The 23,286-nt window shown below is 45.0% G+C and overlaps 2 protein-coding genes across 3 annotated transcripts in view; both read left to right on the plus strand.

Moving 5' to 3' along the window:
- The window catches only part of DYNC1LI1 (dynein cytoplasmic 1 light intermediate chain 1), a 136,585-nt gene extending 124,898 nt beyond the window's left edge, over window positions 1–11,687 (plus strand). For both annotated transcript variants that reach the window (XM_029589409.1, XM_029589408.1), the window contains exon 13: window positions 10,690–11,687. In XM_029589409.1, coding sequence (XP_029445269.1) covers window positions 10,690–10,802 — 113 coding nt within the window. In that variant the 3' untranslated portion in view covers window positions 10,803–11,687. The remainder of the gene's footprint in view (window positions 1–10,689) is intronic.
- Window positions 11,688–17,654: 5,967 nt separating this feature from the next.
- Window positions 17,655–23,286, plus strand: part of CMTM6 (CKLF like MARVEL transmembrane domain containing 6) — a 56,404-nt gene continuing 50,772 nt past the window's right edge. Inside the window, exon 1 of the mRNA XM_029589410.1 lies at window positions 17,655–17,958. Coding sequence (XP_029445270.1) covers window positions 17,836–17,958 — 123 coding nt within the window. The 5' untranslated portion in view covers window positions 17,655–17,835. The remainder of the gene's footprint in view (window positions 17,959–23,286) is intronic.

A 23,286-nucleotide genomic window follows, 5' to 3' on the forward strand; every position in this document is an offset into this window, starting at 1 on the left:
TTGTGAAGGAAATGGCTGAATTGGTTCCTTTTCAATTGCAGACGGAACAGGATGATAGGCACCAGATGTGATGGAGTTGCTCCAATTCCTGGATTGCCCCCAAGGTAATAATCTCTATTCCCATCCATCAGGTTCTTCTTGATCTCCTCAAAAAGAACTGGGAAAATCCAGGAACAATTGCTCTAGTACACAAGAAAGCCGACACTACTTATTTAGTACAGTCAGCCCCAGGTTTTCAGAACTCACAGCTTGTTCACCACTCAGTCATGGTAGAGTCTGCAAAAAGGTCAAAACCTCTCTCGTCTACCCCTCCGGGTAAGGAATAAAAATTCCTAGACAACATCTGTCGCAGAGTATTCCAAGGGGCCATGCTCATCTCCCGAATTGCTGCTTATCAGCTTTATATGACCCAATATAACAGGGTCATCTTTAAGCAGATACAGGACTTCTCAGACTCCCTGCCTCAGCAATTCCAGGACCAACTGTAAACCCTTGTAAGCAAATGTTTTGAGGCAGGCAAACATGAGATCAGAACATCTTATGACATTTTTGACACCTCTACCAGAGTGTCTGTAGCTGCTATTTCGGCGAGACGGTGGGCTTGGCTCAAGTCTTCTGAACTTCGCCCAGAAGTGCAAGACCGGTTGTCCAACCTACCTTGTGTAGGAGATAATCTGTTTGGTGAACAGATCCAATGGATGGTGGCCAAATTAAGACTATCATGAGACCCTAAAACAGCTCTCTTCAATGTCTTCCGACTTCTCCTCAAAGCAGCCCTTTAGAAAGGACTCTAATATATAGAAACATAGAAATGACGGCAGAAGAAGACCAAACGGCCCATCCAGTCTGCCCAGCAAGCTTCACATTTTTTTCTCATACTTATCTGTTTCTCTTAGCTCTTTGGTTCTATTTCTCTTCCACCCCCACCATTAATGTAGAGAGCAGTGATGGAGCTGCAACCAAGTGAAATATCAAGCTTGATTAGTTAGGGGTAGTAGGGGTAGTAACCGCCGCAATAAGCAAGCTACACCCATGTTTATTTGTTTTACCCAGACTGTGTTATTCAGCCCTTATTGGTTGTTTTTCTTCTCCCCTGCCGTTGAAGCAGGGAGCTATGCTGGATATGCGTGTAGTATCAGTTTTTCTTCTCCCCTGCCGTTGAAGCAGAGAGCTATGCTGGATATGCGTGAAGTATCAGTTTTTCTTCTCCCCTGCGGTTGAAGCAGGATATGCATTGAAAGTGAAGTATCAGGCTTATTTGGTTTGGGGTAGTAACCGCCGTAACAAGCCAGCTACTCCCCGCTTTGTGAGTGCGAATCTAAGAAGTCATTCTACTGTCCAAGAAAGTCTACCCGCCACCAGCCAGATCCCATGCTACGAGACCTTATCAAAAACCTCAGTCTCGTCAAACCCGAAAACAAAAACCACAAGCACCTCCCCAGCCGGGGCCTGCTTCAGGTTTTTGACTTCCACTTGGAGAGCAGCAGCCAGATTCCTCTGTTGCACATACCAGTGGGAGGTCGACTGTGCCACTTCAACAACATGTGGCATTCAATTACATCCGACCAATGTGTATTGGCAATCATTGCTCAGGGTTACCATCTGAACTTTCTCGCCCTGCCACCGGACTCCCCACCTCTGCAGACATGGAGAATGTCCAACCATTCCATTTTCTGGATCAAGAGGTCTCCCTCCTTCTCCAGTCAAGAGCAATAGAACCCATTCCACACTCTCAACAAGGCCTAGGGTTCTATTCCCGGTACTTCCTAATCCCCAAAAAAATCTGGGGGTGTCAGTCCTATTCTAGATCTACGGGCCCTCAACAAGTACCTCCAGCGAGAAAAGTTCAAGATGGTCACCTTGGTATCGCTTCTACCTCTTCTACAAAGAGGAGACTGGCTCTGCTCTCTGGACCTCCAGGACGCATACACCCATATTGCGATAAGTGCAACTCATCACAAATACCTGAGATTCCTAGTAGGTCTCAAGCACTATCAATACCGAGTACTTCCATTCGGCCTAGCATCTGCTCCACGAATCTTTACAAAATGCCTCATAGTCAAAGCAGCATTCCTCAGGACACAAGATTTTCACGTCTACCCCTATCTGGACGACTGGTTAATCAGGGCTTCCACTCAGCAAGCTGCTCTGTCGTCCCTCAGTGTAACCTTACACACTATAATTTCGTTAGGGTTTCTTGTCAATTACGACAAATCCTACTTAGTCCCATCTCAAACCTTATCGTTCATTGGGGCAGACTTGGACACCTTACAGACAAAGGCTTTCCTGCCTCGACAATGAGCACTGACTCTCGTGTCTCTTGCTCACCAACTGCAATCTCAACATGCTGCGACTGCACGCCAATTTCTTGTCCTCCTTGGACACATGGCGTCCTCGGTCCATGTCACACCAATGGCCCGCTTGGCCATGAGACACATGCACTGGACTCTGAGGTCTCAATGGACTCGAGCTATTCAGCCTCTGTCGGCCATTGTCCATATCACCGACTCACTCCATCTGTCTCTCGCCTGGTGGACAAATCAGACCAGTCTCCTCCAGAGATTGCCCTTCCAGGTTCCAAATCCTCAAATCATTCTCACCACCGACTCTTCCAACCTTGGGTAGGGAGCCCACATAGCCGATCTGCAGACAAAAGGCTCTTGGTCTCCAGAGGAAGCCAAACACCAAATAAATTTCCTGGAGCTTCAAGCAATCAGATATGCTCTCAGGGCTTTTCAGGATCGCCTCTCAAATCAGGTCATCCTAATTCAGACGGACAACAAGGTGGCCATGTGGTACATCAACAAACAGGGAGGGACGGGCTCCTACCTTCTGTGTCAGGAAGCTTCACAGATTTGGGCGGAAGCTTTCTCCCATTCGATGTACCTCAAGGCCACCTACTTACCGGGAGTGGACAATGTGCTGGCAGACAAGCTGAGTCGCGTCTTTCAACCACACGAGTGGTCTCTCAACCCCTTGGTAGCGAACTCCATTTTTCAACAATGGGGATATCCTCGAATAGACCTCTTTGCGTCCCCACAAAACCGCAGAGTGGAAAACTACTGCTCTCTCATTCGCAGCAAACTTTCTCGACCCAGAGACGCATTCTCCCTCTCATGGACAACTGGTCTGCTCTATGCATTCCCTCCACTTCCTCTTCTCTCCAAGGCTATCGTAAAGTTACGTCAGGACAAAAAGGAACCATGATCCTGATAGCACCTCACTGGCCACGCCAAGTGTGGTTTCCAGTACTTCAGGATCTCTCCATCCGCAGGCACATTCCCTTGGGAACAGACCTGCTTCTGATCACTGAGAACGACGGGAGCCTACGCCATCCCAAACTTCACGCCTTATCCCTGATAGTATGGATGTTGAAAGGTTAATCCTCCAACCACTTAACCTTTCTGAACCAGTTTCCCCTTCTTGGGACCTTAATCTGGTTTTGGGTCGGCTCATGAAACCACTGTTCGAGCCTCTTCACTCCTGTGACCTTCGATATCTCACAAGGAAAGTGATTTTCCTTTTGGCTATCATTTCAGCTCGCAGAGTTAGTGAATTGCAGGCTCTAGTTACCTATCTGCCTTACACTAAACTTCTGCAGGACCGGGCAGTTCTCCGCACTCGCCCTAAATTCTTACCTAAGGTAGTTTCGGATTTTCATCTTAATCAATCCAGCATACTGCCTACCTTTTTTCCCAGGTCCCATGCCAACCCAGGAGAGCAGGCTCTGCATACCCTTGACTGTAAAACGGGCTCTAGCGTTTTACCTAGACCGTACAGCTGCCCACAGGGAAAGCACTCAATTGTTAGTCTCTTTCCACCCTAACAAGTTAGGGAAGCCTGTGGGTAAGCAGACTGTCTCCTCTTGGTTGGCGGACTGCATATCCTTTTGCTATCAGCAAGTGGGCATTCCATTTCAAGACCATGTTAAAGCACACTGTGAGGGCCTTGGCGACTTCAGTAGCACAGCTGCGATCGGTGCCGCTTCCTGACATTTGCAGGGCTGCAACCTGGAGTTCTCTCCACACCTTTGCAGCCCACTATTGCTTGGACAAAGCCAGAAGACAAGATTCCATCTTCGGCCAATCTGTCCTTGGTAACCTGTTTACGTGACGTACCAACACCCTTCCGCCTGCCCGGTGGGGTTCAGGATGCCCTCTACCAAATTCCACCCCAGTTGTTGTGCCTGTTGCATGCCTTTGGGTACATTTGGTGCATGTTTAGACATCCTCAGCTCGGTACTCACCCATATGTGAGGGCGACTACCATCCTGCTTGTCATGTGAGAAAGCAAATGTTGCTTACCTGTAACAGGTGTTCACAGGACAGCAGGATGTTAGTCCTCACGAAACCCACTCGCCACTCCGTGGTGTTGGGTTTGTAACGTTTTGTTTTATTTTTCGGCACTGCCTGTAGCTTTCAAATAAGACTGAAGGGGGACCCCTGCTGGCTGCAGGGTTAGTGCCATGCTGGGCATGCCCAGTAAGGGCCAGTCAAAGCTCTGGAAACTTTGACAGAAGTTTTCCGTGATTGGGCTCCATCCTGATGATGTCACCCATATGTGAGGACTAACATCCTGCTGTCCTGTGAACACCTGTTACAGGTAAGCAACATATGCTTTCTGCAGCCCTTCGCCCTCTCTGATGAAATGTCCTGGTGACTTCCAGGAAGCCTTTTACTAGGAAGTTCTTATGGCCTGAAGTGTAAGAGGCTTTCCGTGTGGTGTGAGCACCACAGCCTGGATCCATTCTCCTGCTCTACATCAAAGCTGTTTGACTACCTCTTGCACTTTCCGGACGCTGGCTTAAAGATCAACTGCGTTAGAGTGCATCTGAGTGCGATTGGTGCCTACCACCAGGGGGTGGATGGTTTGTCAATCTCTGTGCAACCCATTGTGGGGTGCTTTATGCAGGGCCTGCTTCAGCTGAAGCCTCCCCTGGGGCCTTCCACAGTGTCCTGGGACCTCAGTGTGGTGTTGGCTCAGCTCATGAAGGTTCCTTTTGAGCTGCTGTGTTCTTGTGACCTCAAGTACCTAACCTGGAAGGTCATGTTTTTGTTCGCAATCATGTCCGCGTGCAGAGTCCGTGAGCTTCAGGCCTTAGTGATGTACCCACCCTACACAAAATTCTTCCATGATGGGTGTTTCTGCGTACGCACCCTAAGTTCCTACCTAAGGTGGTGACAGATTTCCGTCTTAACCAGTCAATCGTCCTGCCCACCTTTTTTTCCCAAGCCTCATTCGCACCAGGGTGAACGGGCTCTGCACAGTCTGGATTGCAAGAGAGCCTTATCCTTCTGCTTGGAGTGAACAGCAAGCCATAGGCAGTCTCTGCAACTCTTCATCTCTTTTGACAAGAATAGATTGGGAGTTGCTGTTGCTAAGCAGACACTGTGTCCAGTTGGCTGGCAGATTGCATCTCCTTCTGCTATATGCAGGCGGGACTGCAGCTGGGGGGCCATGTCGAGGCTCATTCTGCAGAGCCATGGCAACTTCAGTGTCCTATTTGAGTGTGATCCCCCATGAAGGAGATCTGCAAAGTTGCAACATGGAGTTCTCACCATTCCTTCGCCTCTCACTACTGTCTGGACAGGGAATGGCCGATGCGATAGCAGCTTTGGCCAGTCTGTCCTCTAGAATCTTTCAGCTGTAAACCCGACTTTTCCTACATACGGCCCTTTTTCGGGTTCAGGCTTTCTCCTATTATCAACAGCACCTCTGTTGTGCCTGTTGGCACGTGGTTAGGTGTCTGTTGGTCGTTTTGTCTTCGGGGCCAGCTTGTAGCTAGAGATTCACCCAATATGTGAGGTCTACCATCCTGCTTGTCCTAGGAGAAAGCAGAGTTGCTTACCTGTAACGGGAGTTCTCCTAGGACGGCAGGATGGTAGTTCTCACAAAACCCACTTGCCACCCCGTGGAGTTGGATTTTGTTAGGTTTATTTTATTTTTTCGTACTTCTGTGTTAAGAGACTGAAGAGGGTTCCCCGTATGGACACGTGGATAGTGGCATGTTGAGCTTAAGTTTTCTGTGCCAGGCTCCATCCGATGATGTCACCCATTTGTGAGGACTAACATCCTGCTGTCCTAGGAGAACACCTGTTTCAGGTAAGCAACTCTGCTTTCTTAGTAAGCAATTGCATGAAAGAATTACTCGGGAAGAGAAGTAGAAAAAAACTAGACACCAGCTATTTTACTACTATAAAGAGATGGTGAGAATTCTGCTCATTCTCACTCCTGGATTGGAAAAATGGCTACTTTTTCACCAGAATAATTTGATGTGTATATGTATGTGTATATATGTTTATATGTGTGAATATGTAAATGTCTGTATATGTAGAGAGAGAGTGAGAAAGATATAGAGATATATAGTAATGCTGGCTAAATGAGAAGCTGTATCTGGCTAGAGCCTTTCTGTACATAATTAATCTCGTATCTGGCTAGAGCCTTTCTGTACATAATTAATCTCATTTTAATCCTCTCAGTGGAGGCAGTGCATGCACAAATCTTTCTCGTGCATATTCATTCTAGATATCCTGAAAACCTGGCCTGTTTGTGGCACTCGAGGACTGGAGTTCGCCACCCCTAATATGTACAGGCACAGTGGTTCTCAACCTTTTTTTGGCCAAGACACACCTGACAGATGGTTCTCTCATGCATGACACACTGAACATGTGACCATCATGGGGCTAAATGTAAACATGCACCCTGAAACCACAGGAGAATCCCGTCAACCCCCAGCAATGAGTGCAGAGCAGATCTAGGGCATCAACCTGTAGAGCTCACCATACAAAAAAGATATTCTGTTTCTGATGACATCTCAGTAAAAGTAAAACAAACTCCGTTTACTACCACGCACAATAGCCTTCCTTATAAAAATAGTAATTTACCACTAATGCATATCCTATTGAGAAAACACAACAAATAAGATTGATACAAATGCCTACATGCTAGTAAAATACCTCCCCTCTGTCACACACCCAGAACTGACCTTCACCAAGAACAGAAAAACCACAAATTATAAATATGGAGACAGAAACTGGAATGGAAAACCAAAAAAGCCATTCTGCATGCAGTGTGAACCTGGAGAAACAGAGAAATATAGCACCTAACAGACTCAGGATTTGCAATAATGCACACAAACTAACCCGCACAAAGTTATCCCTGTATTATGGAACACACTCAAACAGTAACAACTCTAAGAAATACAACTATTAAACCAGACCCTAAACACTAATACATTTCCTTTTGGGAAAACAGAATAAGCCAAGCTGCTATAGAGCCCCACACAGAAATAATTGTAAAGCTATACTAAAAATGTTACAAAACAGCTGCTGAATAGAATAACATCCAACAATTAAAAACTCATAAAAAATATTAAAACATGTCCAAATATCAAAATATTTCAAAACAGCAGACATCACATAATACCCAATAATTAAAATGGCAGTCAATCAAGAAAAATAAATGTAAAAAGCCACCTTTACTTTCCCTTTCCAGCAGTTCTCCTACTCCTTTCCCTTCCAGGCCAATAGCACTCACCAGAAGCTGCAAGGGCTGCTGAAGCTCTGTCCTCAGTCTTCTTCCTTAGCGCCCACAACCAGTCACTCACACACACACACACCCCCAATTAGATCTCACAACCAGTTTCGGTCTCTTTCACACCAGTCATCTTCCTGACCAGTCTCTCTCTCATACAGAAACACATAATCTCCCTGACCAGTCTCTCTCGCAATCACACTCATGGTCTCTTATATACAAGCTCTCAATCACACCCACATGCTCTCGCACTGATTCACACCAGTTCTCACCCAGGCTTCCATTCACACACATACAAGCTCTCACCCTGGCACCCATGCACACCCTCAGACACAGAAGCTCTCACCCATGCACACCCTCAGACACACAAGCTCTCACCAAAACCTTTTTCTTCCTTCACTGCAGGGATGGGCTCCAGTTCCACCGTGGCTTTACTCCAGTGGACCTTCTTTTTTCGCCGCCAAGAGGATGGGCTCCCGAGGTGGCCTTGGTCAGGGTCGGGTTTTCCTCTTTGCCGCCACAGGGATGGGCTCCTATGGCTTCGTTGCTTGGTCAGGGTCGAGTTTCTTCTTCGCTGCCACAGGGATGGGCTCCCGTGGCGGCCTTGCTTTGTTTGGGTTCGACACTGCCATTCCTCCCACCCCACCCCCAGGCTATACGATGCCTGCCTCACCGGCCAAAGGCTTCTTTCCTTCTTCCTACTCCCACTGGCAGGTAGAAAGGAGAGGAGGCTTCCCATTGTGCAGTGGGGGTAGGAAGAAAGGAGGCTTCCAAGTGGCCCACAGGGGCTGGGAAAAGGGAGAAGGAAAGTACAATGGGGCAGTGGGACACCAGGAGACACAACACACCTGCCGGTGTTTGGCGACATAGTGGTTGAGAAGCGCTGAACTAGCATATAGTTGCTGTGTAGGGATCTGTAACAGCTTGGCATGTTCTACTTTCCTAATAGGAGGTGTATTGGTGTGTTAGGACCTGGTGTAAAATTTGCAGTGTTTCCTTTGCATAGGTAGGGTTGTGATTGTTTAAGGTCTGACAATGCGGTTTTGTTACGGGAAGTTTACTATATTGTAGTTTTCTCATGGCTTTCTAAGGCTTAAGCCCACACCTAACACTCATGATTCGCCTAATGTTATATGGGTTCCATGTGGCCTTTTGGGGGTGTGGTTTTTTTTTTGGGGGGGGGGGGGGGTTTTGCAGGATTTTCTGGTTGGCATCATGCTGTGATATTTTTACCTCAGAAAACTGTGAATGTCCTTTTCCATCTACACAGCCTTGGCTGCATTGTCTCCATTTTGGAATGCAGGATTCCATCTGGAGCTGTGCTACTTTGGGGTCAGTGGCTCTCTCCAGTCTTGGCCAGGGCTTAATTTTTCTTTACAGTCCTGGAGAACAGCATGGATCACTTTTATTCCCTTCTTTGTTGGAGTAAGTAGGTAGAACAGAGCCTGGGGAACCATAAAAGCAGCAGACTCTATAGCATACAGGTAGCGGGAATGCCCTGGTGGTGGTGGGGCATGGAGAAGTAGAGGTGTCTGTGAGAAAGGAGGCTCCTATCTGAGGTGACTGGGCTGAGCTCAGAGAGGCAGTTGGCTGTGAAACCATTGAGCCTCCTGAAGAGGGGGGGGATGCCCAGAAAGATGGGAAGGGCTGGCAACAAGCAAAAACTTTTACATGAGTGTTGCAGCTGGGATACTTACTGTTTTGAATACATGAGCAGCAGCATAACAGGGGAATGTGCGTGTCTGAGAAAAAGAATGGGTGTGGGTCAGAGAAATCCACATATACAAATTGTTTCTGTGGGAGGATGGGTGTCTTTCTCTCTGACACTGTGTGTGTATGTGGGTGTCTGACTCTCTCTCTGTGAAAGTCATATCCACACATTAGAGCAAGAATGTGTGTCTCTTTGTGTCAGAGAAGACACTCTTATACGCATTTTCAGATAGGAACAAAATGGGTGTTTGTGTCTGAGAAGACTGAATGAGTGGGTGTCTGACATTGACTGGCAGTGTGACTGTCTCATTAGTTGGAAGCTACTTCAAGAACTGATTGGCAAGACACTTTAACACTAGACCAGGCATCCAGAGCAATGTAACCAAACTTTGTGAGTGGGAGGGGTCCAGCCAATTGCATGGGTGGAATGGTGACTGCACCTCTGTATACTCACCCCTGCTCTAGGGTGCGCTGTACTATTTAGTTAGAAGTGTGATATTTATGTTGAAAATGTTTTGGCTCAATTTTGTTAGGCTGTAGATCACATGATGTGCCTCTCAAAGGTCAGTGTGGCTTGCTTTTGGGAGCTGTCAAAGCATGCACTCCAGGGAAAGTGAATGAGATAGACAACCTGGGGGCTGGTTTTGAAAAAAAAAATCTCCCTGACTAATATTTTCCTATAATCTGCCCTTGTACTCTGACTCTCCACTACACTCTGCCCCTCCTCCCATGATCAAAAATGAAATAGAGAAGATTCAACCCCAAAACTCCTGAAACCCCCCCCCCCCCCCCCAAAAAAAATAAAAATAAAATCTGATTAAAGAGAGGACATCCTGGTCTAGATGTTCTCCTCCCATCCCAGTCCTTACCGCATCATGGGTGTTCAGATTCCCTGAACCCCACTAACCCTAGAGCCCCCATTCTGGACCTCTCCTGCTGCTCAAACCCATGGAACCAGGCTTTGCCAGCCCCCAGGATGCTACTCCAGCCTCTACCGCATTAGGAGTTCAGTTCTTCTGGGGCCGGGAAAATTGCCCAGTTGCTCTTGTCCTGCTGCTTTAGTATGTCAAACCTGAGGTCAGCAGTATTGTTGGATGGCAGCTGTACAACATAAAGGTGCTGGCCTTGAGTTGACTGGTACCCTATATCTATATTGACAGTGTGGACAGGGACAAGTATATATGTATGTGTGTGTGTGTGTATATCTATCAATAATGGTTCCAAAAATCCAGTCTTCTCGGTCCCTGTAGCCTTTTCAAATGGCTCCCTGCCTTTGCAAGCTCACTATACCAATGCAATTACATGACAATCTGTATGTCTGCTAGCACTGCCAGATATTACAGTACTTACAGCCTTCCAGACTGATTCAGCTACTAATTAATTTTTTCTCTTATCTCAGTGAAATTAACTGATAAATAACAAGCTTTTTATTTATCCTACATTTAGGCCAGAAGCCAGTCTTAACTGATGTTCAAGCAGAACTGGAAAGAATTTCACGGAAATCTGATTCACTCTCTCCTTTATCACCTATATCCCCCATGGAAGAGGAAGCATCTTGAACATGCTAAATAAAGCCTTTCCTTCTATTTTGTGGAATTATTTACATTTGTCTCTACCTATTCTTTCGCAGATAGTGTGGAACTCTCAAACTAAAACTTTTTTTTTTTTTTGCAGTACCTGATGAACAAGTAGTGTGTCTCTTTTGTGTGTGGCCCAGCTTTCCAGCAAGGGGCTGTACATATGGAAAGCTCTTTCAAACCAAAATAGTTAGGACTGACTGGTGATGTACATTTTTCAGAAGGATTTTTAAGTCCTGGAGTTTGTGTCAAAGTTAACGACATTTGTAAAATTTCCCCATGTCCATTTAACCACCTTATTTTAAAAGCACCTATGGTGTTGGCAGAAGAGGTTGACCATGGTCCCTTACCTTATAGTTTTCTCCCAACTATTTTAGTAAAGTTAAAAAAAAAAAAAAAAAAAGTGGCAGTGGAGAACTTTTTTCTTTCTGAAATAGATAATAAAACATGAAGTTAAGGTGTGTTTGGTACTCACAATCTACTACTCCAGACATAATTTATTATCACGTAAGAATTTGGGATATACTTGCAAACATGCTACATCTCACTTGAACTTTACTCTGCATCAGAACTTGTGCTAACCCTTTGTTGCAGTGTGGCAATATTTGAAGAACTTGGCAGGGTTGATTACCTATTTGCCTTTTTACCTCTGCATAAAATAGTTTTTTGGTTTAAAGTTAAACTGAGAAGAAAAGGGGAAAAGATAGCTTTGTGAGAATGTGTAGTGTCAATCCACGGACTTGTCTATATGCACACAGATCTAAGTTGGCCTTACATCCAATTTTTCTCCCTTAAAGTGATGGTTCTAAATATTGGTAATTAAAACTGTAATCCTGTTAATAAAGTTGTATTTATTCTGTGCATAAAGATGAAAATAAATCTCTTCATTTATCTTTAAGATCCCATTGCTCAACCAGTCAAGGAGCGGTTTTTATGTATAGTTCTCATAAGATCTGAATTGGATCTACCCAAATCCAGGCAGAAGAATAAGTTCTCCAGAAATGAACAGGCTCAATTAGTCCCAAACCTTTCTGTGACTGTTTATGTTGCTGTCCTTGGAGAACACCCATTACAAAAAAACAAAACCCTGTTTATTTTCTGACCTCTCACCCATATTGGGTAACAAGAGAAAACTGACTTCTTTTCATCTTAGCCTACCTGTGCCTACAGCCAGGGTGTGGTCAATATAGAAAGAAAAACCCTTCCTGTTTCACCTTGACAGTTAATCCTGCTTGAAACAGAAAAATAAAACTGTGTGGGCCTACATGGGGTCATAAATATAATGGTTTCTATTCGCTATGCATAAATCTGCCAGTTCTATTTAAAGAACTGAAACTAGTCTCTTATTGCTATTGCTCCAAAATATCCATTCCATTAGGAAGAATGATCTACATTTTCTTGAGATAGAGGGTGCATTGAAAGTTTGGGGAGTCAGAATACTAATAGCACCATGCACCTCTGGTTATGCATGGATGAAGCAGCAAGAAGAGGAAAAAAAATAAAGGATTTTTTTTTAAATTATTTTATTGTGTAAAAGATGTGCAAATGAGTCCTAAGAAGTAGTCATTAAACGAAACATAGACTCTGGTGGTGTGCATTTTTAGCATTCTCTTTATTTCTGCTCAGTATTCCAGCTCTGGCAGTCCTCTTAGGTGCCACATATCTTCACTAACAATCCACTGTGGAATTTTTAGATTTCTTAGTGTCCAGTCAGAAAAATCCAGAACAAGTGGGTTATGTACCTCTACCAGAAGATGGGCATGGAGCACACTGATGTCGCTGTATATATACCCCTGCAGTGACATCAGCCTGCCAGTATTCTTAGTCTCCAGCAGATGGTGGAGGTGTATCTCCCTACTGGGGATTACTTCATTTTCAAAAAGGATATTACGTTGCTCTGCTCTCCTGCAATGATACCAAAAAGGTTCCTCCCTCCCTCCCAGTTGAGAATTCTTGAGGTGATTTCCGTGGTCCCTCAGATGTGTGCCTTAGTGCGGTAGCTGGTTTTTCAGCTGGTGTGGACTTAGCTGCTTAAGCACTGAAATGCAGCAGGTGCAGGAAGCAGAGCATGGCAGGTGCCTGCATATGCCCTCTCCCCTGTAGCCAGAGACCACCTCTGTACTCAGCCAGGTAAGGCTGAGCTCAAGTAAGTTAAAAAAAAAATATATATATACATATAATCTTTACAGAGACATAAAAGGAAGCTTTGTGTAGTATAGGGCCCCCTCCTTTTCCCCGTTTTCATGCTTGGTGTGCTGTTCTGACATTCATCCCGTGTTGTGGGAGGTTGAGCAGCCACTTTAGGCTAGGCCCCACTCTGAGGCTTTTTCACTGTGCACCGCGATGTAGGCCACACCAGCTTTTCTTTGGCTGCTCTCTACAGGATTGTCGGTTCGGCGTGTGCGTCTAGTTCTTGGACACTTAGTGGGGCCTTGTATTCCATGCATCTAAGTTAAGAGGCGCCTTAAGTGGCCAAGTTTTATTGTGCGCTTATGCTTAAAGCACATTAGTTTTGGGACACCTGGTTGTAAGATGCTTAAATGTCAGATGCCCAATTTTGGACACCTAGTATTTGGACGTAGAAGAAAAAAAAACGGACGCATGCCTCCAACTGCCACTTAAGTGTACTATCGGCCATAATGGTATCTAAACCTAAGCGCTTTTCTCTTTGCACTGCCTGCCATATCAGGTGTCTCGGCCAGGAGTGCCTCCATTGTGTCAGTGCTGTTTGGTGGGTTAGGACAAATTGCCGCCGCCTGATTTCACTAAGCCTGGTTCTTCCCAGCCATATATAAGCCTAGGTAAAGAGAGCTCAGCTGGGGTGCCTCAATTTAGAACTCCCCTAACTGGTTCCTCAGCAGGGGATGGTAGCTCCAGTATGTATGCCCCAGTACCTCCTGGCTTGGATACTTCTACCTTTTTGGAGATAGTTTTTTCAGGGATTGCAATCCTTTTGCCAGGCGCAATCTTCACTCTTTAATGCTGCCAGGGTGGAGTCACAGGTAGGAACCTACTGTTAAGCACCGGAGTACTGCTAGAGTGGCAGAGGAACTTACCAGTAGAGATCCAGATGGCACGGATGATGACGCTGATCCTGACTCCCTTGAGGAGGATGATATTCCTCCAGGATTAGAACCATATAGAACTATACTACAGTTCTTTCATAAGGATGAACTGCAGCTCTGATTTCCCAGACCTTAAAAATGCTTGGAGTTCCTGGGGCAGATGCTGTGACTGAGCTGAAGAAAACTCCCATTTTGGAAGCCATTCATGAATTAATTGAGCTTGAGTGGGGTGGGTTTTAGAAGGCCTGTACCCTCTGGATCCAGTGGCAATGGTAAGTTTATGTTTTCCGAAGATAGATGCACTCGTGTTGCAGTCTCCAAGCGGACCACAATTCCTGTGCAAAGAGGAGGAGCCTTGAAGGGATGCTCATGATAAAAGGATTGAGGCTATTCTTAAGCAAGTATTTGAGGCTGTGGCAATGAACTTGCAGATTGCTTCTTGTTCCTTGGTACTTCATTCTTGTTTGCTCCTCTCCCAGGATGTCAGTGACTCTGGGGTGAACTCCAGGGCAGTTATGGAGTCAGCTGCTATTTTTTTGGCGGACACGGGCTATGATTTGGTTTGCTTTTCAGCCAGAGGAGTGGCTTTCATAGTAGCGGCCAGGCATCAGTTATGGCTGAGAAATTGGTCAGCTAATGTGACCTCCAATGCTAACCTTATCAAATTGCCTTTTAAAGCCTCGCTATTTCTTGAGAGCGAGTTGGAAAAACTGGCCAGTAAATGGGGTGACTCTCTGGTTCCTCGTTTGACCAAGGATAAGAGGCAGATGGCACACTCCTTGAACATAATGGGTCCTACTAGAGGATCCAGGTGTTTTAATCCCTTTAGGGGAGCAACCCTTCAGAGAACTCAACCTTCTGGTAGGTCTTAGTCCTTTCATCCCCGACAGCCAAGAAGGGGCATGGGTTTGGGTAGTGGAACCTCCCGACCCTTCCAATGAAGGTTTGCCAACCCATCTATATCAGAGGTGGGTTGAGATCACATCAAATCAATGGGTTCTAGAAGTAATATGAGAAGGATTTGTGCTGGAGTTTCACAGTATTCCCAGGAACATATTCATGATGTCTCCCTGCCACTCACCCCAGAAGAAGCAGGCAGTAGAAACTACATTGGCAAGGCTCCTCAGTTTGAGGACTATGGTTCCAGTGCCCATGTTTCAAGAAAATATGGGTCGATGTTCCATTTATTTCATTGTGCCCAAGAAGGAGGGCTCCATTCATCCCATCCTGTATCTCAAAGGTATTAAGTGTCATCTGCGAGTGATGCATTTTTGCATGGAAACATCCTCTGTAATAATGGCTGTGCAGTTCGGAGAATTTCTGAACTCGGATGCGTCCAAGGTGTACCTTCATAAACCCATCTGACTGGAGCATCAACGCTTTTTGCGGTTCACAGTTATCAGTTTCGGGCCCTGCCCTTTGGTCTGTCCACCACCTCAAGGACCTTTTCCAAGGTGATGATGATTGTTTCGGCAGAATTAAGAAAAGATGGGATCCTCATTCATCCGTATTTGGACGACGGGCTGACTTGAGCCAAGTTGCAGGAAAAGAGCTGCAGGGTGACCCATGAGCCAGGGTGGTGTCCTGCTGCTAGGCCATGAGTCTAGCCATACACTAAGTACAACTGTGCATATGCCTTTCTACATCCTAAATTTATGAGAACTAGAATTGTTTGTTACTCCCCTGCAACCTTGAAAGCAGTCATGTTTGAAAGTCAGAGTGCCTCAACCTCCGAGTGTGGTGCCTCGTGGCTATGATTTAATTAATCCAAAAGTCAACCAGGAGATAAATCAGCACTCCAAAAAGCAAATCCACACAAAAGAAGGGAGATGCAGAAAAATGCACAATCCAATAATTATTCGCATAAAGGAAATTCTTTATTTTTTAATAATTTACTGCAAAGCTCATAATGTACACAGGTTTTTTTCAGCTGGGTCCCCCGACATGGACCCGTGCTTTGCCCAAGGCTTCGTCGGGAGGGACTCTTAATGGTGTGTAATTTTCACCACTTCAACAAGGAGTTACACACCATAAGAGTCTTGGGCAAAACACGGGTCCATGTCGAGGGACCCAGCTGAAAAAAACCTGTGTACATTATGAGCTTTGCAGTAAATTATTAAAAAAATAAAGAATTTCCTTCATGCGAATAATTATTGGACTGTGTACTTTTTCTGCATCTCCCTTCTTTTGTATGATTTCATTAATCACACATCCTGTTACAATTTGATATCCACTTCTAAACATTACTTTTCCCAAGATTGCAGGAAAATGGGAAGGAAGCTGCTTAAATGAATTCTAAAAGCTTTATAATTTGTTTCTAAAGGAGGGGAGGGGTGGTTGGGCCAGTGTGCTATAGTAGTGTCTCTTTTTGAGGTTTCACCAGTTCATACCTCTAAAAAGGCGCCTCTTCAGCCCAGGTATTTGGTGCCTTCAAAATGTGGAACTCTAGCCAGTTGCTTAACTCAAGGTCTGCACCTAAGCTACACCTTGGCTAATACAAACCAAAAGCGTGGAGGCATTGGAAACACTGCCACACTCAGGGCCAGATGTACTGTATGCTTTTTTTCCCCCCCATTGTGTTCCTATGGGAAAAAGTCTAATCCTGATTACAGTAGCTCGTCGGCCTTGGTAATAAAGCCAGGGCGGCTACCTGTCTGTAAGAACATAAGAAATTGCCATGCTGGGTCAGACCAAGGGTCCATCAAGCCCAGCATCCTGTTTCCAATAGAAGCCAAACCAGGCCACAAGAACCTGGCAATTACCCAAACACCAAGAAGATCCATCGCCTCCTATCCCATGACTTTTTAGTTTTCTTAGAAGCCTCTCATGAGGGACTTTGTCAAATGCCTTCTGAAAATCCAAATACACTGCATCTAACGGTTCACCTTTATCCACATCTTTTTTAACCCCTTCAAAAAATGAAGCAGATTTGTTAGGCAAGACTTCCCTTGGGTAAATCCATGTTGATTGTGTTCTATTAAACCATGTCTTTCTATATGCTCTACGATTTTGATCTTTAGAATAGTTTCCACTATTTTTCCTGGCACTGAAGTCAGGCTCACTGGTCTATAGTTACCCGGATTGCCCCTGGAGCCCTTTTTAAATATTGGGGTTACATTGGTCACCCTCCAGTCTTCAGGTACAATGGATGATTTTAATGATAGGTTACAAATTTTAACTAACAGATCAGAAATTTCATTTTTTAGTTCCTTCAGTACCCTAGGATGCATAGCTTCCCTGATTTCGCTTAGCATTTCATCATCTGTCTGAACATTTTGTCCAGGTGGACGGTAGTATACTCCTATCACTATACTCTTACCCAACACATATAGGATTTCTACCCATATTGATTCTACTGAGCATTTAGTCTCTAGTATGATCTTTATCCTGTTGGACTCTATACCCTCCCGGACATAAAGTGCCACACCCCCACCAAGTTGATCCGCCTTATCATTGCGATATAATTTGTACCCTGTTTATAGCACTGTCCCTTTGGTTATCCTCCTTCCCCAAGTCTCTGTGATGGCAATTATGTCGATCTCAACATTTACTGCTATACACGCTGTAGAGAGAGGAGTGGTGCTGAGGAGGCTCCTCCTCCATGGCGGGGGGAATCGAGAAGACAAGAAGAATAAGCTCCAGGCTAAGCAGAAATACCCTTGCCCCGAGCCCGCTCCTTCTGTTTTCGGTTTCTGATCAGCCAGACGGGAAGCAGAAGGGGGGGGGAGGGGGGTTGCTGGCTCATCGCTGTTTCTTTTGTGTTTGGGCATCAGAGCAGAGCCTCTCGGGGCGGGGGCAGCAGCAACACTGCCAACTCCTCCTCCCGATTCTCGTCGAGGGGGAGGGTTTCCCCGCAACTGATGGGCTGAGTTTCGCTATCACTTTCGCTCCCGGTTAGAGAGAGGCGGCGGAGCTCCGGGCCAATATCTTGACTCCTACCGCTCTCGATCATGGCTGACTCGGCGAACGGCCCCGTGTACAAGGACACCACCGAGCGCAACTCCAGCGCGCAGAGCTGCCTTGGGCTCAGCACCCTGAAGCTTCCCCGCCTCATCTTCAAAGTGGCGCAGCTGGTGAGCGTGGGGAGGGGTGAAACGGGCTCTGCGGCCTTTGGATCACGCGGGGCGGTGGGAGAGGTCCGGGCTGGCAGCCTGGTTTGGGGATTGTTTTTCACTCGCCCGATTACCCGCGTCTGACCCGGGGCGTTGCCTTTGGGAGCCAATCCTGAGCAGCGCTCGGCGTTACCCGTTCTATGGTAATTGTTATGGAGGGAGCTTTGGGGTGCGCCGCGGCCTTGTTTGTACAGAGCGGCAGATGGTGGTGGAGAATGTCTTTGATTTATATTCCGTCTTTTAGGCACTTCACGTGTTTTATGTGCCATTAATACTTGCGCTATTTTGTTGCATTTCTTTGGTCTTTGTATGCTGCTTGATTTGCTGCTGAGACAGCGTGGAGGCTCTGGAATTTCTGCTCTTACAGTTGCGAGGCTGCTGTTCTTGAACAGAATGCTGATCCCAGTGGGGAGATAAGTAATGGTAATGGAAAACAAATGTTATCGTTTTAAAGCTGCTGAACAAATTGAAGTGAAAGCAGTGAAACATTTACTCAGATGCGTAAAGGGTTTTCTTAAAACGCTCTCTTTGGATGACCAGTGGGTTCTTAGGGTTGCCAACTTTCAACAGTCAAATTACTGAACATTTGGAGATCCTGTTTAATGTCTTCACTGATGGGATATATGCACATGTGACTTCTATTGCTTTGCCGCATCAATAGAAAATACAGAAACATAGAATATAATAGCAAATCTGCCGAGTTTGCTTCCTGCTCCAGTGGCAGAGACACCATTGGATCTCCAACTTCCCCTCACTTCGTTATAATTAATTATCTTTTTTTCTTGTGCCATGCCTTCTTGAACTTTTATAGTTTTTGCCTAGGAGATTGTTCCATGCATCCTCTACCCTTTCTGTGAAGAAATATTTTTTTATGTTAATTTTGAATCTATCCTTTGGGAGCCTCATATCATGACCACTAGTTCTCTAACATCTTTACCATCTCAGAGGCTAAACTACTGTTTTTGTATAATTATTTAGGTCTTTGATTAAATGGGTGACTGAAGTCTATGCAAGTGACATAAAATAAATGTATTAAACACATATGGGCTGATACAATAAAAAATGCGGGAGAGCGGGCACTCCGTGTTGAGCGTCTGCTCTCCCAACACACACCCAGGTACTGCTCCTGGGTGCACAATTCTATATTTAAATGAGGTGGTGCGCTAATAAGGAGGCACTAGGGACAATAGTGTATCCCTAGTGCTTCCTTGGTGGTAGAGGTGGCTGTCAGCGGGTCCGACAACCGTCGCTCTATTTTACCGGTGTCAGTTGTCAAACCCACTGACAGCCACGGGTTAGGAAAACGGACAATGGTAAAACTGAGCGTCCGTTTTGCTGACTGGCTGACAGATTTAAATAAACTTTTTTTTTTTTAAGCTTTGGTTCCTCCAACTTTAATATCGCTAGGATATTAAATTGGAGGGTGTACAGAAAAGCAGTATTTTCTGCTTTTCTGTACACTTCACTGGGTTGCTCAGAAATTAGGGCAGGCGTTAATTTCTGAGCATAAAATGTGTGGCTTGGCTGCGCATTTTACTTTCAGTATCCCAGGGATTAACTAATAGCCTCATCAACATGCATTTGCATGTGATGAGCACTATTAGTTTTCGGGAGGGTTGGCATCGCGTTTGACGCACTAAACCCCTTACTGTATAAGGGTAATAGACGCACGTTTAACGTGTGGCCAATTGCAGGGTAAGCGGTAAGCTCAGCTGAGCGCATTTTACTGTATCGACCTGATATTGAATAAAGAGTAGCTACTAGAGCACAAACTGCATAATAGAGCAGGATTAAATGCCAGCCTACAGTTGGAGGGCTAAAAATCAGACATTTCGAACCGTTTTAACACTTCCTCTTTTTTCCATATACTACTCCTAAAATCTGTGCAGTCTAGAAAAAAATCAGGATAGTTGGTAATCCTAATGGTTCCCTTCCAGGTAAAAGGCAAAAGCAAATGGGAAGTGGAAATAGATAATTAAGTTAGTTATACAATTATAACAATAAACATATATCAAAATTCAGGTACAAAATAACTGGTTTTATTTTTCTCAATTGTGCTTTTGTACCTTGGTAATATTCACTAACAGGCCGATGCAATATTGGTGCGTGTTAAACGGGCACCCATTTTAATATTTAAATGGGCTGCTGAGGTAAAAAGGAAGCGCTAGGGAAAATTGTGCGTCCTTAGCACCTTGTCAGAATAAGGCGCCCAGGAGAGGTGGCTGTCAGCCGGTTAGGAAAACGGATGCTCATTTTTACGAATTTTTGAGCGTCCATTTTCCTAACCTGACTGTTGGCGACTTTTTTTTTTTTTTTTTGCTGGTTCTTCTTTTTCTGTTCCTCCAACTTAATATCGCCACAATATTAAATTGGAGGAAGTGCAGAAAAGCAGTATTTTCTGCTTTTCTGTTAACGCCTGCTCTGGGACAAGCGTTCATCTTTAGGGTAAAATATGCGCATTGGGCGCACAGTTTTTTTTGCATCGGAGGGTAATAGCTAATAGCCTCATCAACGTGAATTTATATGTGATGAGTGTTATTAGCTATGTGCTGCTTTGGACACACTAGTCAACTTATTGCATGAGGGGTTTTGGATGCGCGTTCAAACACGTGCAAAGCTGTGCGCTCAGCCGAGCGCATTATATTGCATCAGCCTATAAATGCATTACACATTTAATGCTTATAAGAAAGTAACTAATTGTAATAATTGTCAAAAACTTTGTTTTATTAAACAGGTGAAAATATAATTGTCAGCATTAACGATATGCATTGATTTGAAAATGCAGATTCAGAATTTAAAAATATGATCAATAAAATTGTGTAACTGATATGTGCTACCCAATAACTTCAACCACTGCCTACAGCTCATGCAAGTTGCAGCAGCATGAACCATACATATTAAATGCCAGAAAATGGTACCGAATTACTTTCCGCCTCAGAACACTACCCTGGCTCCCAGTGCATTGCCGTGTCATATTCAAAATCCCGGTCCTGGCATTCAAAACCCTCAAAGGTCTGGCATTACCAAACCTCCACAGTCAACTTGCCTCATACACTCTGTTCTCCCCCCCCCCCCCCACCCCCTCACACACACACAGTGCACTCAGCCTACTTAGTAGTAACAGCTCCCAAAAAATGAGTCTCTTAAACACCAAAAAAGAGATCCTTTGCAGGATTAATCCCCACCCTCTGGAGCTTTCTGCCATTAGAGATCAGCCTTGTACCAGGCCTCCTCACCTTTTAGGAAGTGACTGAAAATCTGGCTATTTGTAGCATCTTTTGACTCGCAGCTTGACAAGATCCCTGATCCACCATCTTAGGTCCAAAGGGATCATATGAACTGCATACCTGCAGAAACCCTATACTCCATCCCCCAAACCTTACTATTAAGCAGGGGTCGGGAACCCATGGCTCGCGAACCAGATATGGCTCTTTTGAGGGCTGCATCTGGCTCGCAGACAAGTGTCGCCACACTTTCCAGTCTCCCGCTGACCCAGCTGCTCCCTGGCCCTCCTCCACCCGGGCTTAAAATGCTGTCAGCCCGAGCGGAATGCGGCAGGACAGCTGGAGTCAGCGGCACTGGCGTGCTCTCTTCTTCCCACCCCATGGCCCGGAAGAGGAAGTGGAGAGCATCGGGTGCCTGCGCAGCAAGAAGAGGCCACGCTAGTGTTCGACGAAAAGAAGACTGCAGCGCGGCTCGGAGGAAAATGAAGAGCTTCAACCGCGGCCGATGGGACTTCGCCTCCGCAAGGGCTGAAAATGAAGGAGGTTAGCGTTGGGAGGAGGCTGCTGCTGCTGCCGCGAGTTCCCGGGGTGGGGGAGAGAGAGAGTGAATGAGCGAGCAAGCATGTGTGTTTGAGATCCTGTGTGTGTGAGTGAGAGATTGCATGTATGTGAATGATTGAGAGCCTGTATATGTGAAAGAGAGTATGTCTGTGAGAGAGAGAGCATGAATGTAAGTTTACCATTGGGAACCTGTATGTGTAAGTTTGTGATTGAAAACCTGTTGTGTGAAAGAGTATGTGTGTATGATTGAGATCCTTTGTGTGTGAGAGAGATCATGTGTATGTATGATTAAGAGCCTGTGTGTATAAGTAAGAGAGAGATCATGTGTATCTGTGTGTGATTGAGAGCTGGTTTAGGTGAGGGAGTATGTGATTGAGAGCCTGTGTTTAAATGAGAAAGAGAGACCATGTGTGTCTGTGTGTGATTGAGAGCTGATTTAGGTGAGGGAGCATGTGAGTATGTGATTGAGAGCCTGTGTGTAAATGAGAGAAAGAGAGGACATGTTTGTAAGCATGTGAATGAGAGTCTGTGTGTGAGAGAAAAAGACAGCATGTATTTATGTGATTGAAAGCCTGTGTGTGTGTGTAAGCGTGAAAAGATAGACAGCATGTGTGTAAATGTGTAATTAAGAGCCTATATAAGTGAGAGAGAAAAAACATGTGTATATGTGAGTACTGAGAGCATGTGTGTATAGGTGTGTCTTGAGAGCCAGTGTGAGAGAGAGCGCTGGTATGTGACTGAGAGAGGAGAAAGTTCCAAGCAAACCACCCCGCCTCCTGCTAATTCAGAACAATCTCAGGACACCTGATATCAAATGTTCCCAGGTATGCAGAGCAAAAAAAATGTTGTATCCTTATTTTTCATTACTGGGTCTTTGTGTCTGCTATTTTGAAATATTTTGTTGGTATCTGGAAATGTTTTATGAGTTTTTAATTATTGGATATTCCACTCATCAGCTGTTTTGAAATATGTTCTTTTTGTTAGTACAGTTTTACTGCTGATGATTTTATATTTCTTGATTTGTTTTATAAGGATGGGTGATGTTTCTTTTTTCCTTTGTTACACTGCATACAGAGACTCTGGCTTGTTGCAGTTTCCAATTCAGTTTTTTCTGCATGCTTTTTTATTTTTTTATTTAAGTGTTTTTATATACCGGGATACGTTGGGAACATTATCTCGGTTCACAGAAAACTAAAACTGCAACAGGCTTTACAGAGAACAAATAACAAAGTGAAAGTAAATAAAGTAAACCGTGATAAGTTTGAACAAATAACACAACATGCTATATAGCTAACTGGTTATACAGAGAACGAAAATTCAAAATAAGCATGAATATTTGGAAAAGATGGCAGGGAGAGCTTTTACAGGGATTATGTTAGGTCGGTTAAGTTAAATGAGGGTAGCAAGGCATAATGGTAACATATGTAATAGGAAATCAGACTTAAGCCAGGGGATGGGAAGTTATCTGAGATGGGAAGAACCTGGATGAGATAATGGAAGAAGA

This window comes from Rhinatrema bivittatum, chromosome 2 (assembly GCF_901001135.1).
Source record: "Rhinatrema bivittatum chromosome 2, aRhiBiv1.1, whole genome shotgun sequence".
NCBI lineage: Eukaryota > Metazoa > Chordata > Amphibia > Gymnophiona > Rhinatrematidae > Rhinatrema > Rhinatrema bivittatum.